The sequence below is a fragment of the Furipterus horrens genome, unplaced genomic scaffold (genome assembly GCF_987537825.1).
Source record: "Furipterus horrens unplaced genomic scaffold, mFurHor1.1.pri manual_scaffold_7, whole genome shotgun sequence".
In the NCBI taxonomy this organism is placed as follows: Eukaryota; Metazoa; Chordata; class Mammalia; order Chiroptera; family Furipteridae; genus Furipterus; species Furipterus horrens.
Window position 1 is genome coordinate 85,992,280 of NW_028327177.1, and position 17,427 is coordinate 86,009,706.

The window sequence follows — 17,427 nt, forward strand, 5'->3', positions numbered from 1 at the left end:
ATTTTAAACATGGAAGTGAATAATTAGATATCTATTCTCAAATAGTGACATCCTTTAGCTGTTACTTTTTAGACCTTTTTAAAGAATTGTCTGCTCTTATTTTTTAAGACCTTTTAAATATAGTATGACTGATGAAGGGCAGTAGAGTATTTGAACCAGAGAATATTGGGTACCATTCCCAACCCTGAATCATATAAGCTATGTGGCCTTGGCAAATGTAACTTTGCCAAACCTCTATATCCTCTTCTTTAAATGGGGATGATAATGGCATCAAATTCATAGTGTTTATACTACTATATGAGATAGTGCATGTCAGATGCCTACCACGTAGCCTTCAAGCAAAGTTAACTGCTATGATAAAAATGATAATTATTAGTAATTATAATTAGTAATTATTATTAGTATTACTATCATTATTAAATGGGCTATTGAGCCACTATTACATGTAGGGTTTATATACTTATTGTTCTGTATTTAATTAATCAAGACTATATTTCTCTTCTCTTGATTTTACAGGGAGATCACATATTTAAAGATTGCTGAGTTGTTTTGACTGTAAAATTTATAAAATAAAATATGAGGAATAACATCTTAAAGATTCCAATGCCAAGATGGGGAAAAGACAAATGAGATGGACAGGCACATTAGTACACCCTCCTGGCTAACTAAAATCATGTGTTCACATTTCATGGTTTCATATGCATAACCCAGTAGTCATAAGCAGTCATAACAGAGATTTTTGTTGCCTTTCATTGACAGTACGTCATTCTGGAGGGCTTGGCTGAAAGGCAGGACGAGAGAGTCAGACTTTGAGAGTCATGTAGTATGGCTTTCCCAAAACTCCTCAAAAAGTTTTGTCCTATGGGACCCATGATTAAGCTTCTGTAATTAAACTGAAGCCAGGAGAGTACATGCATTCACTGGGATGCTTGCTTTCAACACGGACCAGATCATTCCAAATTCTGTGGGAGATCTGGCCTTAACACAGCAGGGAAACCAAATATCAGTGTTCCTTGATGTGAGCACAGCAGTTTTCTATCCAAGAAATACAACTTGTCCCTGCCTCAGAAGTTTGGATCTGGCCAGGAGTCAGAACTTGATCCAACATTCCCATAACACTGTTTATTCATTCTTGGGGGAAAGTCGTCATTATTCTAAGATTCGAAGATAACATAAAATATTTTGACATCATAAAGGTCTTTGGAGATTGAGGTCACAGAATAGCCAGATGTTAGTGACAGCTTCTTAAAAGTTGCCAGGAAATAAAACTGGCTAAGTCATTATTTTCTGTATGTAGTACTGGGTATTTTTTTGGACATTTGATTTTTGGTTTTGTATAATGTAATCCTATCCAAAACACTTGTTATTAAATTGATCTTGGTCAAGTTAATTGACCTCTTTTAAGCTTAGTTGCCCCACATATAAAATAGGGCAAATAATTATTCTTTCCTCTTGATGAGATCATGTGTATTAGAACACTGAGTGCAGGTGAAGAGGGAGCATTCAGTAAACAGTACCTACCGTTGAGGTAGAGAGTACCAGTCTGTTGTAGATATTATGTACTTTGGATAATTCAGTGTGGTTCTGTCTAGAGACTTACTTTGCTCTGTACCATAATAGGGTCCAACTAAGAAATATTTCTTATGGGAAAAGAAAATTTGCCATTGGCTCTTCAGACAAAATAACTGCAGCCTTCCTTTTCCTTTTTGCAGTGCTCTAAGCTGTGTGGTAGAGGCTTGAGAACAAGACTGGTGGTGTGTCAGCGGCCCAACGGTGAACAGTTTCCAGATCTGAGCTGTGAAATTCTTGATAAGCCTCCAGATCATGAGCTGTGTAACACACATGCTTGTCCTCAGGATGCTGCATGGAGCACTGGCCCTTGGAGCTCGGTACGGCACTATTAATGTTTGTTAACCAAACTGTCTAACTAATATACCCAATTCTTACATACTCTGGGGCACTCCTCTGCAACAGATGATTGTCATGCTCACGAAGGCATTCCTGAAACTTGTGATAAACAGTCTATTATTTTCTTCATATTAGTATACAACAGAATTGATTTTTTTATGATATTGCCAATGTGACTTTGCAGAATACATGTACCTCATATAGGCCTGGTGTCAATGGCCAAGAAGTAGCTTCCTTTCCTAGAAGAACTAGACTATATATATTTGGACTTTTTAAAAGAAACTAAATAACTTAATGTTATTATTAGCTCCAAAGTGATTTAAGCAGACAACTTGATAGCAGGCATACTTTCTTTTTCTAAGCTGTGATTGTTTTGACTTTGGGACGATACTTGCTTATTGAGGCCAAAGAAATGTTTTCTTCATTGACTGTAACTTGCCACTGTGTGATTCAGGCACAGCTCTCAACACAACCACCACAAAGGTTGTGTTCATAAAATAGACTTAAATCATTTGAAAAATGCAAAAGACCAACAGTGAACTCAGTGACCCAGTGCTTTTCACTGTGTCTGAAATGTTCTTTCTTCCATGAAGACAAGAAGCCCACGTGAGACCATTTCTTGCTTCAGTCCTAGGCTTCTTCTGCTATCTGCTTAGTTGATATTGTGAGACAGGTTTCCATTCTAAACACTATGCAAACATCTGGAGCTGCTCTGGGCAAACAGAAGGGTCAGTGATATCAAAACAATACTTTGGCTATATTGTGCCATAATCTGTGGAGCTTTTAGGGCTGTTTCATACTAAACATTCCTTTAAATGTAGTAATTGCACTGAAGCTGAAAGTATGTTCTATTAAGTCATAGCCAGGAGGGTTTTTTTGTATGATTCTAGGAAAAGTCTTAGCCATTCCTGGAACCAGTTAAAGAGCAGATTAACTGACGTGACACGGCTAATACCTGTTAATGCTTCTAATAGTTAAGGGTTTCAGTGTCTGAGGTGGTGTCTGCAGGTAGAACACCAGCTATATAACCTCTGTCCTTTGTATTAAGTATGATAGAAATCTAGAGGAATTTAGAGTATCATCTCAACTGGTACTGTTTGGCTGGGCTGTAGGATTTTATTCAAGAATTTAAGAAATGCCAGTGTCAGATGAATGTGTACCTGGAGCATTTGCTGGCAGGATTGGTACCGCCCTCCACCCCAAAGTGAACACTTGGAAAAAGATCAGAAATAACCTTAGATTGTCAGGAACATCCTCTGACATTCTTAACTTCCCTAAGTCACCTATTTACATATTATTCTTCATTAAATTCTCCATATTGAGCCCCTCATATTTTCACCCTATTCATTCAGCCAACAACACCACAGCAGAATTATGTTTCAAAAAGTCTACTAGCTGTCTAAAAACTTTCATTTCTTTAACTTGACCAAAAAACATTGCCTAACCCTAAGAGGGGGTGTGTGTGTGTATAAAATATCGTTGGTAACTCGTTGGCAGCCGTCCGTCTCGAGAGACGATGGTGTAGCTTCTTAAGAGTCTATCTGCACCGCCGAGAATGGCTGTGCAGTCCGACTCGGGAGTGACACGGTATCTGTCTCCTCCCGTGTTGAATCGACATCTTGCGATGACGCTGAAGCTACAGAGCCTGGGCAGGGTGATATGGAGGGTCTGCTGTTGCCCATGCAGCAGACCCCCCCTCTCTTCTCAGCTGAAGGGTCCAAGGGAAAGACGGAGTCAATACAGCTTGGCTTCAGGTGTGCCGCAGGAGTTGCCGGTGTTGACTACAACGTCGAACCGCCTTAGGGACTCCGGCTCCGGATTTTCTGTCGGGGTTTACTCCCTTAGCCTTTCCCCTGAAGAGGTATGCCGCAAGGCAGCGGAGGTTTTTTGGAGTCAGAGTTTTCCTTCTCTGATGTGCCCTGACTGGAAGATCGAACCAGCGACACTTAGCTCGCAGGCCGACGCTCAATCCACTGAGCCAAACCAGCCAGGGCCGTATAAAATATAATGCAATACAAAAATATAATACATATCGTATATTGTATACTACATATACAATATATATCATATACAATATAATATATTAGTTTTCACAGCATTCTCTTCTTTGAATGCTTTCTAAATACAGATTCATTTTTTTTTACATAGTATCACCACCCTCCCTCACAGATATTTTAAGAGCTTAAACTTTAAAATATAATTTGCTATTTAATTTAACTGAAGATTTTAAGTTTCTTTTTTACTATAGTTGTTCTTCTTGGATCCACACAAAGAGAAAAAGATATAGATTTTAATCCTCTGTTATGCATAGAAAGAAATACATAGATTTTAAAAATATTTTTGCTGCCTCTATAATTTTAATGCTTCCTTTGAAAGTGATTATTATTCAAATATATATATATTAAAATACCTCTGAAGTCTAGGAGCAAGGCCACTCCTGAAAGACTTTTGTGATTTAAAAAAAAAAAAATCAATCAAAACCATTTTATTTAAATAAATAATTTATATTACTTAAATGTATGTGTGTGACGGCAATCTTTCAGATTCTTACTGTAGGATTTTCATTTTACTTTTATGTTGATTTTGGTGGTTGCATTGGTACAATTTTCATAGAAGTTCTAAACTTCAGCATACCTCAGTGCATTGTGTTAATAAGCCATAAGCCACTTCTGTGGTGCCTCATCACTGTAACTGACAGTGAAATTAATAACAAAAAGTACATTTGAGGTGCTAACATGTTGTTTCAACAGAAAACAAACTAGATTTATCAGAGACCAAGGCTAACAATGAGTCCTTCAGCAGCTTGCTTTCTCTCCCCAAGTACTCCCATTTTGGAGATAGTGTCAAGAAGCAACTGCAACTGTGTGAGTAGGCCTTTTCCAACCTCAAAATGGAGACAGCCTAGTTCAACAATTGTTACTAAGGAGCAATATTTAGGAAAGAAACTCCAAATCAGTGTTGCCATTGCTTCTAGCCTAGACTGAAGCTCCTCTGAACATACCATTCAAGTACCTGTTTTAGACCTTCAGTTCTACCTCAAGTCACTCACTATAGATTGAATGTGAGAATCATCCTCCAAAAATTCAGCCTTTTCTGTCCTCTTTTTATCATGTCCTTGCACTTTTAATTTGGTACTGTTTTGTTTTTGAAATCAGGTTCTTCCATTGATATGCCTTTCAGTGGGCTCCTGCAGCCAGCCTCATGAGCTGACTGCAGTGAATGCATACATCCCCTGACTGGACGGGTGCATTGGAAAGAGAGCTCTGTACTATCAAATGCAGCCCAAAGTAGGTTAGAAATTCATAGCCTTCTAGAGTAAGCTGATTCATCAAGATAATTAAAGTAAAAAAAGGTGGCTAGGTGAGTTGATGTCACTCATCCAAGCTGGTCCCATGGCATTCCTCTTTTGCCTTGCTTCGTGTTATCTGCTAGCTGATCATCTTGCAGACTGGTCCTTCATAGGAGAAGTTGCCTATTTTGTTTTCCATGACAAACCTAAAAGTGTTCTCTGAGCCTTGCTTTAGGAGCGTTGCAATAATGCTTGTCTATTCAAACAATAAGAATTTATGATTTTGTGCTTTTGTTTCTGCCTGGCCAACTTACGAATTTTGTCTACCTCATTTTCATATGAAAGTTTGCAGCTCTTGTCAGTAGAAAGAGGAAGTATTTGATGTCAGCTATTTTATCATGTCACTACATCTCTCACTGGTGAAAAGTAAAGGTTGTAAATATCACTATCATATTTTCTGACTACAGCTTTAAGCAGCCAAGCCTAGTATTATCTGAGTATTTTGAGCAGCACAGATTTCTATGTGTTTATATAATAAAGTATAATTTATTTTTTCATGTTATTTTATATGCACTGTTTAAAAATCATGTTTGTCAGCAGACTACAAAGTCAAATAGGCTATGTGAATTAGAAATTCATTTGTATATTTCTTTTGGTTTTAAGAAGATACGCTTTGATTTTGTATATCCCCTCCAACCTGTACCATCCCTCTCCAAATCTGAGTAGCCAAATGGCAAGCTTTATGTAACTGGGTAGTTTAAAGTGTATAATCTGAAGGGATACTTTTAAAAATATTTTTGAATTGGAAATGATGCTCAGTGATATAAACAAAAATATATGAGGCTTAACATTTGTTGGGTTTTTTTCTTTTCTAATACTGTTGTCCTGATTTATTGAGTCTAAACTATGAAATATGAATGCTCCAGTTATTGAATTTGTAGACAATGATAAAACATAGCCAGAAGACAAAACAAGTGATTAGAAGAAATGATTCTGCACATGTAAGAAAAGCTAGGTATAAAAAAAGAGCTCACCTAAGGTGCACGAGTTTCGTTATGCCTTATTCCTTGTGTTCAGATAACAGTAAAGGACTTAAACATTTGTCAGTTCTGTTATTTGTTCACCTGCAGTACATTTCAGAAAGCATTTCTTATTAAAGAATAATAAAGAAAATTCTGTAACTATAAGCTTGTAACTTTTAAGAGAGCCGCACTTTTCAAAAAACTCTAAATCATAAATATGAGCCCAGACTCCTATTGACTCCACATTCCCCTACAGAGCCTCCAGTTTTCATTATAATTTATTATGGTAATTGAGGGTGAAAGGACTAGAGTAAGGGAGTTCCTATGTGAGTTTGACATTTTTTATAAGGTGCTTGAATAAGGTGAAAACAATAACTTTATAAGGTGAAACTAATAACTCTTGAAAGCAGATAATCAGAGCTAATATTTACTGAACATTAACTTCTGTACCAAGCCAAGTTAAGGAGATACACATCACATTTAGCCCCCATGTTATCCTGTGAGGGAGGTGTTTTTATGAATCTACTTGGCTATATGATAATCTACTTTAGGGATAAGACTTCAGTGTCAGTATACTAACTGTATGAATCCTGCTTATTATGATAGAAATAAACAACCTATGTTCATATTGAAATATTTAAACTCCTATTCATATTCAAGAACGAATATGCCTAAGTCAAACTCCATCTAACCTCAACCTTATTAAGCTAATATTGACTGTCTATTTCACTCTGACAGAAAATCCAAATTTAGTACTGTTATTGGTAAAGTCCCATAACCAGCAGTTATGAACACTTCAAACAGCTAGTTATGCTTAGGGAATGGCAAAACACATCTCTCTTTCATTTTAAATATATCAGGTTAGCCAGATTAGGAGCATGATGTAAAGATCTGACCATTAAGAAATATCACATTAAATGCATATACATTTTTTATAAATATGAGATTTTTTACTAACAAAGACACATCTTAAATATACTGCTTAATGCCTTTTAAAAAAGAAATAAGAAACACATTATTTGGCTTATTAATATGGAGTATAAAAATAAGATAGTTTTTTAAATCAAAACATTACAACCTATAAAATTATTAACTTTACCTGAATTCAGTGTAGATTAAAACTCTGTAAACCACTCTTCTAAAAATGTGTTCAAAACAAGCGTAACTAGTGATTGTATGCCTTCTGACAGCTGATATTTCATGATAGCTTGACAGATTTCTACTTTAACAGTTTTCAAAAGTCCAGAGGTGAGAGCAGGGGTGTGGCAGGGGGTGGAGGGTTATGAGACCCTGAGGAGGAGTAAAGGTCCTTGTGCTGACGCACATCAGAGAGTCGCTCCCTGGAATGGAAAGGATTGGAGATGGAATGTGGGGTAGGAGGCAGAGACTGAGTCCAAGTCTAATCGGCTGGCAGGCAGTCCTGATGAAAAGGCAGTCAAAAAAGATTTATTTTATGAGGGGGAAGTAAGAAAACTGGGTCATTCCTTTAAAAAAAAAGTCATTCATTTCTCAGCATATAGTGTTTATGTGGCTGCTGTGAGCCTAGCACTGTCCTAGGAGCTAAGGATATAGCAATAAACAAGCCAGAGCTATTCGCTCTAGTGGAGAAAGAGAAAATTTGGCATTAAAGGAATAAAATTCCTCGTGTAATTAAAGAACTGACCCTTTTTTTCCTGGCAGCCTCACTACAACCATAAAAAAAAATACATATTGCTATTAGGATATATCAAAAGAAGTAGAAAGAATAGGTTAATAATAATATTACAATAATTAATAAATTAATAATACAAGAATAAACTGTGTTTTATGTACTCACAACTGTGAACCTACTTGTGTGTGTGTATGTATATATGTCTTTATGGCTGCTCATGAACTTTGTTTAATAAATACAAATTATCCATCCTATCTTTCCTTTTAAATGTGCAATTGCCCAATTACTTTCAGGGATAAATGCTCCCTGGTCGATGACATGGAACCTTTAAAAACCTATTCACTTTAACACTAGAACCCAGAGTGGGTTCAGGGGTCAGAAAGCCAGTATAAGTGGAAGGCCTGGCTGTCTGCCTCTCCCTGTGTGGTTCTCAGCCCCCACCCAGGTGTGGGAAGTTGTGACCAAGCGATAAATCCCCCTGTTGTTAGTCAGTGGATACAATAAGATCTGGAATGTGTGCATTGCCACCTACCACCTTTGCTTCTTGTTTTCGTTTCCTCTAAACTGGAATCATTTTCATGGATGGTTTTAATGACCACAACTTCCCTTTCCAGAAATTTATAAAATAGAACATGGGCAGCCTAGAAAAGGGTGTGCGGGAAGTTATGTGGAAGATAATCAATATAGGCTGACCCTGCAAAGCCATAACTCTTAGCCAGATCTACATCACGTTTTCTCCTCTTAGAAGGAGATGATGCTTTGGCCAACACAGTCCAGTAACTTTCTATAGTGATGGAAATGTTTTCTATCTTTGCTCTGCCATATGGAAGCCACTAGCCACATGGGCTAATATCGAGCACTTGAAGTGTGGCTAAGTTCCACAGGGAAGTGCATATTGAATTGTATTTAATTGTAGTTACTCTAAATTCAAACAGCCACCCATGGCTTGTGGCTACCATACTGAACAGGGCAACCTCAGGCAACAGTGCATCTTTAGCAATTAATAACAAACTAGCAAAGAAGTCAATAAACTTATAAAAATAAGTTGGGGAGAAAAACCCTGTATCAGCATATAAGGGTCCCTGCGTAGAATGCCCCTCCTTGCAATGAGTGGCATTTCCTTGCCGTTCTTCTGTGTTGTGCCTTTGTTCTGAAACACTTCAGTGGGTGTTCCCTGACAGCTGGACATTAGAAAAAACAGGACAATAAAAAAGAGAGGCTATCAGAACCAGCTGTCTTGAGAGTAGTGACTCTAGGGCCTCAGTGTAAAAACAGCTGTTAAAACAGATGCTCCTCTTGTGCATCTAAGAGCTCAAGTTCATCGTGGCAGTAGGTTCAGTTAAGGAGAAAGAATGTTTATGTGTTCAGTGGGCTGAAAGGGCAAGGCTTGACTGACGCTTTTTAGGAGAGGGCAAAAATGGATACTACCAGGTAGCCACCTTGTGCAAGCTCGAATTCCAAGAGATCATTCTTTCTTTGAGTGAGAAGTTCCAGAAAGGAATCTTTTCACATTTACTGAGTCCAGTAGGTGAAGGTTGAGCTGATTAGCTTTGCATGGCTCTGTTTCAAAGACACATCAGAAAAAACAGAGTTGAGGCAATGTCTCTTCCATTACTGTTATTGTCATCATTTAACTTTCCAAAACTTAGTCTCCATAATGTTAAGAAAACCCCATGGATTCATTCACATTCATATTCCATACTGATGTCCCCCAGAAATTAAAATTTATGAAACAACATTGACTGCAAAATGACTGATGATGTCATCAACTCCCTTTTCCAGTGGCCAGGTAAAATATGTTTTTGTTTGTTTTTTTCCTTTAGAGCAATGTCCTGAATTAAACTAAACCATTCAGGTGGTTTGTTTTTTAAAAGCTTTTATGAACTTATTATGCTTACTCTTAGGTTGTCTATGCACTAAAATGAGAAATAATTCAAAAATTTCTCCCTGAGCTACTGTCCTCTGAACTGTCTCAAAAAGTGGATGAATAGATAGCTTCAGTTATCCACAAAGAACTATTTTTCCCTCCTTTATTTAATTCTGCACAATGTATTTCTGTTGGTAGGGAAAACGGTACCAAGTATTCGGTGGAATCATACTGGGCCTTGGTTCAGCAACCTCGGTAACTTGAGTTCTAGCTAAGAAAAAATTCAGAGTCAAGACTCAAACTGTAAGAGGAAGTTTATATAGAAAGTCACAGAGGTAGAAGAAGTGATGGGGTCAGGAAACATGTTACAAGGGCAAAAGAAGGGCCTTTGGAACTTAGGAGAAAGAAAGGTAAAGGTAACACACACCTGGAAGGGTAGATAACAGGGGAACAGGAAAAATGTGGGTGTGCTCTAAAGAGGGAGAGCACGCTGGGTCCTTCATCCTAAGGACTTTTAAGGGCAGAGATTTTAGGGGTGGTCCCAGGGCAGAATCTCAATAGACTATTCATCAGCTTTCCAGTCCTTTAAGGGCCATGGTCTCCACTGATAGTCATGGCAGGGGTCATGAGTCATGAGTCAATGCAGCTAGCTCTGATGTCAGCTATGGCATCCCTTATCTGGTTTTGCTGCTTTTCTGGGCCTGGAGCTGAGACACAACTGAGGCCTAGATGTTATCCCTAGGGCTTAATGCTTGAGGGAGTGGTCATGCAAGGGCCCGCATAGAAGTCACATGAGGCCACTCTTCAGTCCCTTGTTCCTCCTCCAAGGGACTGACCACATGACTAGGGACATGCCAGGGGAGGAAAGGTCAGGGGAGGTTTGAACTGCATGACCAGCAATATGAACGTTCAGGAGAGGCTCTGAATCACAGGACCAGCAATATGCTAGGGAAGGAAAGGTTAACCTGGGGATGAGACCTTGTTTTCCCAATTTTGCCCATTCCGAGGCACCCAGGGCTTTCTGCCCTGGTGACCTTCTATACCTGGCCCATCTTCCTCTGCTCATGTCTATATAATTGCCTACCACATTTCCCTCCATAATTTTAGGGAGGACTTTTTTTTTATTGTAGCAATCACATTTTGAAACATTTACTTTTTGCTAGGAATTATGCAGAGCAGTTCACTCACATAATCTAATTTAACCCTCTCTACCTATATGATGAAGTTAGCTCTATCAGAGAAGTTAACCAGTTGTTTCTCGGTCACACTGCTAGGAAGTAACTAAAACAGAATTTGAACCAGAGACTTCCTGACTTTCAAACCCCTAGTATTAACAAAGGTATAATCTCCTCAGATTGCTGGTTATTTGGTAAAGTGGTCAAATGCATCCTCTGAGGAAAGAGGATGTCTGCAATCTAAGATTTTCTGTCCTGCCAGGTTGTAACTACTTGAAACATCCTGGAATTATTGAGCCATTTACAAATTTTGCTCAGAGCTCTAAGGGGATGAATATGAGAAAATTGTTTCTTTTAAAATTAAACCAAGCAGTAAATAGCAAAATTTGAGCCTTCTAGAAGATTCTGAGGGGGAAATAAAGCATATAGTAATGATTGAGCACACATTAAGTGATATTTCTGACATCTTAACATACAAAAAGAAATATAAAACAAGGTAATAAATCTAAGTGTTTTCTTTATTTAGTAGATATATAGATAATTAGGATGATAAATTAGGCTTTGTTAAAGCCAGTTAGGGAATTTGCAGATGTTTGTTGTGGAACATATATACTATTATGCTACAAGTAAACTCTGAAAAATGATGAAATTAAAATTTATTAAATAGTTACCTCACACTAATAACTATGGTTGAAGTAAAACAAATTAAGTGCATTGAGATATCTCCCAAACTATTTCGTGAGCTGAAGCTAAGCTACAGGAGTTGAGCTCTTCTTCTGGCAAATCTTACTCATTCCCACTGGTAGGATAGGCAGCCACTCTGAGTTCTGTCCGTGCATTCTCTTCCTGTCTTCACCCTTGTTCCCCCACTGCCACTCTCTCTCCTGGTACTTGTGGCAGGTGAATGATAAGACTTAGTTTGGGTTGGGAGCTGTGTAAGATGAAGGAAGGGAAAATATAACAGGGAAAAAAGAGTGGGTTTGATTCCTTTTTCTTAGACAGAGGAAGAAATGTAGACACAGACACTATGTTTCAAGTGAAAACCCTGTTTCCCGAATCATTTATGTGATTTGCCGAAACCTTAATTTCCTTTGGGCTGAAGAGGCCCACTGTTCAAACCTGCTGCCTTACTCAATACCCATAAACAATATAGAAATGAATGAATGAGCCAACCTACTCAGTAGCTTATCTCCTTATTACATTAGCCTAGAGATGTGGAAATAAGGGTTAATTTTTAGGAAGGAATCATTTTTAAAAATACATAGAATTGGATGGTGGTGTTGTGTCAATAATGATTTCCTGACTTGGGCAGTTGTATGGTATTTATGTAGGAGAGTGTCCTTGATTTGGGGAAGCTAGTGTTTTGGAGATGATGGGACATATTGCCTGCAAATTGCTCTCACGTTGTCCAGTAAAAGACAAAATAACTTTGGCATATGTATGCATAGATATAGGTAGGAAGGAGTAAATGTGGTGAAATGTTGGGAGTTGGGGATCTGGATAAAAAGATTAAGAGTTCTTTGGTACGCTCTTGCAGTTTCTCTTTAAATTTGAAAAATTTCAAAACAGGTTATTTAAAAATGTTTCTTAGAGAAACATAGGTATGTTAAGAGTGTATTTTACTTCACAAGGAAGTGAAGAGTAGGTCTGGACTTATTTCAGGATTTCAAAATTTTTGATACATTTTACAAAACTGTTTTCAATCTCAGATTTGGGCTGTAACATCATAATAAAACTGGGTACTCTAGCCAGAGCTCAGCATAAACAGAACTCTTCCTCATTTTTTATTGGCTTTTTTCCTGTGGCTTTCTCTTCTCCTTATCGCCTTGCCCCTCCCTCCCTTCACCTCCTCCTACCTGAGCGACTGAAATGAGAGGCTTCTGGAATGCTGATGTTTTACCTCCCCTTTTCCCAGGGAAATACACACTTTCATTGCAAGTCTTGACTATAAATTCTAGTAAATACTTGGACGTATACAGACTCCTCTATTTTCTACCCACTGCTCCCCGTCAAAGCCTAGATTCCTTTGAAAATGAAAACGTGTACTGTTTATTTTCCTCACACTTAATTAAAGCCGTCTTGCAACCAGCTCACCTATTTCCTCATTGCAGTTTTCCCTTTTTTAGTGAAATCATTATTTTCTCCTTGTTGGTTGTCTCTCAATCAGATGTGAATCGTACAGGACTCATTAGCAAAATCAGGTCATAGACAATGTCAGGGAGGCAGTGCTGTGCAGAAGATTGTGGTTGTTCATAATAGTTGGCATCTTTGTGGCTATGCAAGGGAATTGATTTCACATTTTACAGGCCATGTTCTCTATAGATCAGGCCTTCCTGACTCTTCTGGTGTAAGATCTTGACCTTGTTGGATTGATGTTCAGCAGGCCATTCAAAAAGAGGCTCTGTGTGCCTTGCCCTCGTCAAGCCAATTAAAATCAATTGAGAGCTTGTTAAAGGACTTTCTCAAAACTTCAGGATAATTCAGTGACTCTCAATTGAAAGTGATTTTTATCCTCACTCCCACCCCCAGTGGACACTGGGCAATATCTGGAGATACTGTTAGTTGTTACAAATAAGTAGTTCTGGGTGCTGCTGGCCTCTAGTGATTAGAAACCAGGGATGTTGAACATTCTGCATGCCACTCCTGGGCTCTTGCTTCATCTGTCCACATTTGCTGCCGCCGCCTGCCTGAGGGAGATTGTGCACCTTCAGGCCAGCCAGTGCTGCAGTCAGATCGATGCTAAGTTCTGGGGGTGATAAGTGATGAGCATGGCATCCACACTACAGGCACTTACCATGGGACAGCAACATGCAGCTGGAGCAGATCTATGTGTACTGCAACGAGGCCACTGGTGGAAAGTGTGTGCCCCACGTCACCATGCTGATGGACCTGGAGCCAGGCACCATGGGACCCTTCATGCACTCGGGACCCTTCAGTCTTCAGGCCAAACAATTTTGTCTTTGGTCAGAGTGGTGCCAGTAGCAACTGAGCCAAGGGGCACTACATGGAAGGCGCAGAGCTGGTTGACTCAGTGCTGGCTGGATGTCGTGAGGAAGGAGGCTGAGAGCTGTGACTGCCTACAGCGTTTCCACCTAAACCACTCCCTGGGGTTGGGGGGTGGCACTGGGTCTAGGATGGGTAGCCTCTTCATCGGCGAGATTAGGGAGGAGTACTCAGACAGGATCATGAACACCTTTAGCATGGTGCCCTCGCCCACAGTGTCGGACACCATGATGCAGGCCTACAATGCCACCCTCTCAGTCTACCAGCTGGTGGAGAACACAGAGGAGACCTGCTACATTGACTACAGGGCCCTGTATGACATCTGCTTCAGAACCTTAAAGCTGATCACACCCACCTGTGGTGGCCTGAACCACCTGGTGTCAGCCACCAACAGTGTGTTCACCATCTGCCTCTGCTTTCCTGGCCAGCTCAATGCTAGCTGTCAACATATCGCCCTTCCCTTTCCTGTACTTCTTCATACCCAGCTTCCCCCACCCCCACCAGCCAGGGCAGCCAACAGTACTGGGCCCTGATGGTCCCTGAGCTCAAGCAGCAGAGGTCCAATACTAAGAACATGATGGCTGCCTGCAAACCCTACCTTGCCACGCTACCTGACTGTGGCTGCTGTTTTCAGGGGCTGCATGCCCATGAAGGAGGTAGACAAGCAGATGCTTAATGTCCAGAATAAAAACAGCAGCTATCTTGTTGAGTGGATCCCCAACAATGTGAAAATGGATGATTGTGACATCCCAGCCGGGGGGGTGGGGGGACGGCGGCTAAATATGTCCACCACCTTATCTGCAACAGCAGAGCTAACCAGGAGGTGTTCAAGTGCATCTTGGAGCAGTTCACAGCCATGTTCCAGCACAAGGCCTTCCTGCACTGGTACACGGGCAAGGCACAGATGAGATGGAATCCACCAAGGCCAAGAGCAACATGAATGGCATGGTGTCTGAGTACCAGCAGTACCAGGATGCCATGGCTGAGGAGCAGGGCGAGTTTGAAGAGGAGGGAGAGAGGAGGAGGTGTCCTAGAGCTGCCTGGTACCTGGGAAAGCGTGGAAGCCATGAAAACTCTTCATTCACTCACAACCTGTCCCTCTGATAGCCCTATCTCACTGTGTGTACCTGCTCTTCTGCCTGTCTTGACATCACATGCTGTACAGGCACCACCATTAAAGCATTTTCATAATGAAAAAAGGAAAGAAACCATGGATTTTGCTGAGCATTTTACAGTGCAGAGCAACAACAATGAATTAGCTCACCCAAACTGTTGAAATAGTGCCAAGATTGAGAAACCCTGTGGAGACATCTGGTGAAAAGAGGGAGGACTCATAGCCAAAAGTCAAAGTTGAAGGCACAGTTGCAAGTCCTGTGAAATGACACTGGTTAGCTATTAGAAAGCACTTCTCTCTGGAGAGTTGAATTTTTCATAAAATACTATGTGTGGGATCCCAGGAAGCTCTCAAGGTCAAGGATTCTCAAGGATGAGCTAAAGAGTCAGGGTCCCCAAGTCGTCTAGTCTCATCAGACTGAATTTGCAAACCAACAAGCAGTGTCACTCATTCTTTTTTTGGAGGAGGGAAGGGAATTGTAAAGGTATGCAAATGTGTCCAAGGTGACCCATAGGCAACATTGACAGCAATGCCCAACTTTGGAAAGAAAGGCATACATGAGAATGGACATCTCTAAGAAAACCAGGGTTACTCCAACATGTTATACATATGGATCATTCTGGTAACACTGATAGTTCACATGTACATGTTTATTTTAATTTTACATTTCAAATGGCACCTCCCTCATCCATGATAGAATCTGCACATATGCAATGATCCAACCATATCTAGGAACTGGTGTTAAAGTTGAATATTTAAATTTGGGGGGCATTACTTTTTTAAGAGTAGATTAATCCTAGTTCACATTTTATTTAATAAACCGCAGGCTGCCTTTCTGATTCAGGACCAAGACAGTGAGTGGTATAGGAAGTATTCCATGGCTTGTAAACAGATATGAAACAGGGTTTCCCAATCTCACTACTATTGACATTTGGGACCAGATAATTCTTTGTTGTGGGGCTGGTTTGTGCACTGATGCATGTTTACCAGTATCCTTAGCCTCTATCCACTGGTTGCCAATAGCATATCCTTTTCATTGTGATAACCAAAAATGTCTTCAGACATTGCCAAATGTCCCCTTGGCAATAATATTATCCCTGTAATTTTGTGGATTTCTTAGAGAAAAACTTTTGTCCTTATATTCCTGTGGTATAGTCTGCAGCATTTCCCAAATATCTTCAATAAAAACCCCTGTTTTTTAAGTCAGAGAGTCTTTATTATAAACTTGTTTCCTTCCTCCTCTTGGGGAAGACAAATCATTATATTGTAGAGGTTATCAGCTCTTGTCCTTAGTTATTTCCCCACCTTTTTTGTTTGTTTGTTTTTAACCCATTAGAGGAAGCCATACATAGGTGGTCTGCTTTTCCAGATATGTGGCATTAATTTGGCTTTTTAGTGCATGAATTTCTGAGGAATAAAGTTTCTGAAGTTTTTCCTCTCCGTATCTCCCCCTTTCCACTTTCCAAATCATCCCATGCCACACAGAGACACATATATAGATTCAATGGCAGGCACAGCTCTAAGACTGGTAGGTCAGAGAACATTTAGGTGATACATATGGCCCTAGAAGAAAAATAATCTCAACTCTTCTCTTCAAAAAGGTCATTAACAATGAACATAAACACTAGTGGTGACTCCAAAGCATTGAGTTTGGAGAAGAAATCTACCAGTAGAGGAAAGGCAAGCAAAATGAACCCAGGACACTGTCATCAACCTCAGAAATTTTATGATAAGACATAAGCTCTAATGAAATATTAGATCTTTCCCACAAAGTTCAAACTTTATTTGATAGAAGATCAAGGAAATTTTTATTAAAAGAAGAGATGCACACTGGTGCCCAATGCAGAAGAGATCCTGGTTCTCCATCAGGCAAGTGGGTGCCACCTTCCAGAATTAACTGGAACCTTAAAACACTAATGGGCTATGTAAAAAGCCCTCTGAAATTAGTAATTGAGCCCTGGCCGGATGGATCAGTTGGTTGGAGTATTGTCCTATATACCGTAAGGTTGCGGGTTCAATTCCCAGTCTGAACACATACCCAGGCTGTGAGTTTGATCCTTGGTTGGGGAACATACAGGAGGCAACAGATTGATGTTTCTCTCTCTCTCTCTAAAATCAATAAAAACATATCTTCAGGTGAGGATTAAATATAAATAAATACATTTTTTAAAAAAGAAAGAATTTGAGTTTTGCCTTTTACCAAATTATAATATAAACTGTGATTCTAGGCTATAAATTGGGCAGGTGCAAATCTTTAATAAATAAACAAATGAAAAGATATAGCCACCACTCAACAGCTCACTTCTCAAAATGAATGAGCTCCTCCATATCACAGTCACCAAATGATGACCAGTCTTAACATTTCTTGATGTGGCACACAAAGATGCCCATCTGCAGT

General features: G+C 39.6%; 1 protein-coding gene and 1 pseudogene across 1 annotated transcript in view; both read left to right on the plus strand.

Moving 5' to 3' along the window:
- The window catches only part of ADAMTS9 (ADAM metallopeptidase with thrombospondin type 1 motif 9), a 184,945-nt gene that overhangs the window by 103,236 nt on the left and 64,282 nt on the right, over nt 1-17,427 (plus strand). Inside the window, exon 28 of the mRNA XM_090283884.1 lies at nt 1,713-1,889. Within this exon, the coding sequence (XP_090140010.1) occupies nt 1,713-1,889 (177 nt within the window). The remainder of the gene's footprint in view (nt 1-1,712; nt 1,890-17,427) is intronic.
- LOC150004741 (tubulin beta-4B chain pseudogene) lies at nt 13,531-15,019 on the plus strand (annotated as a pseudogene).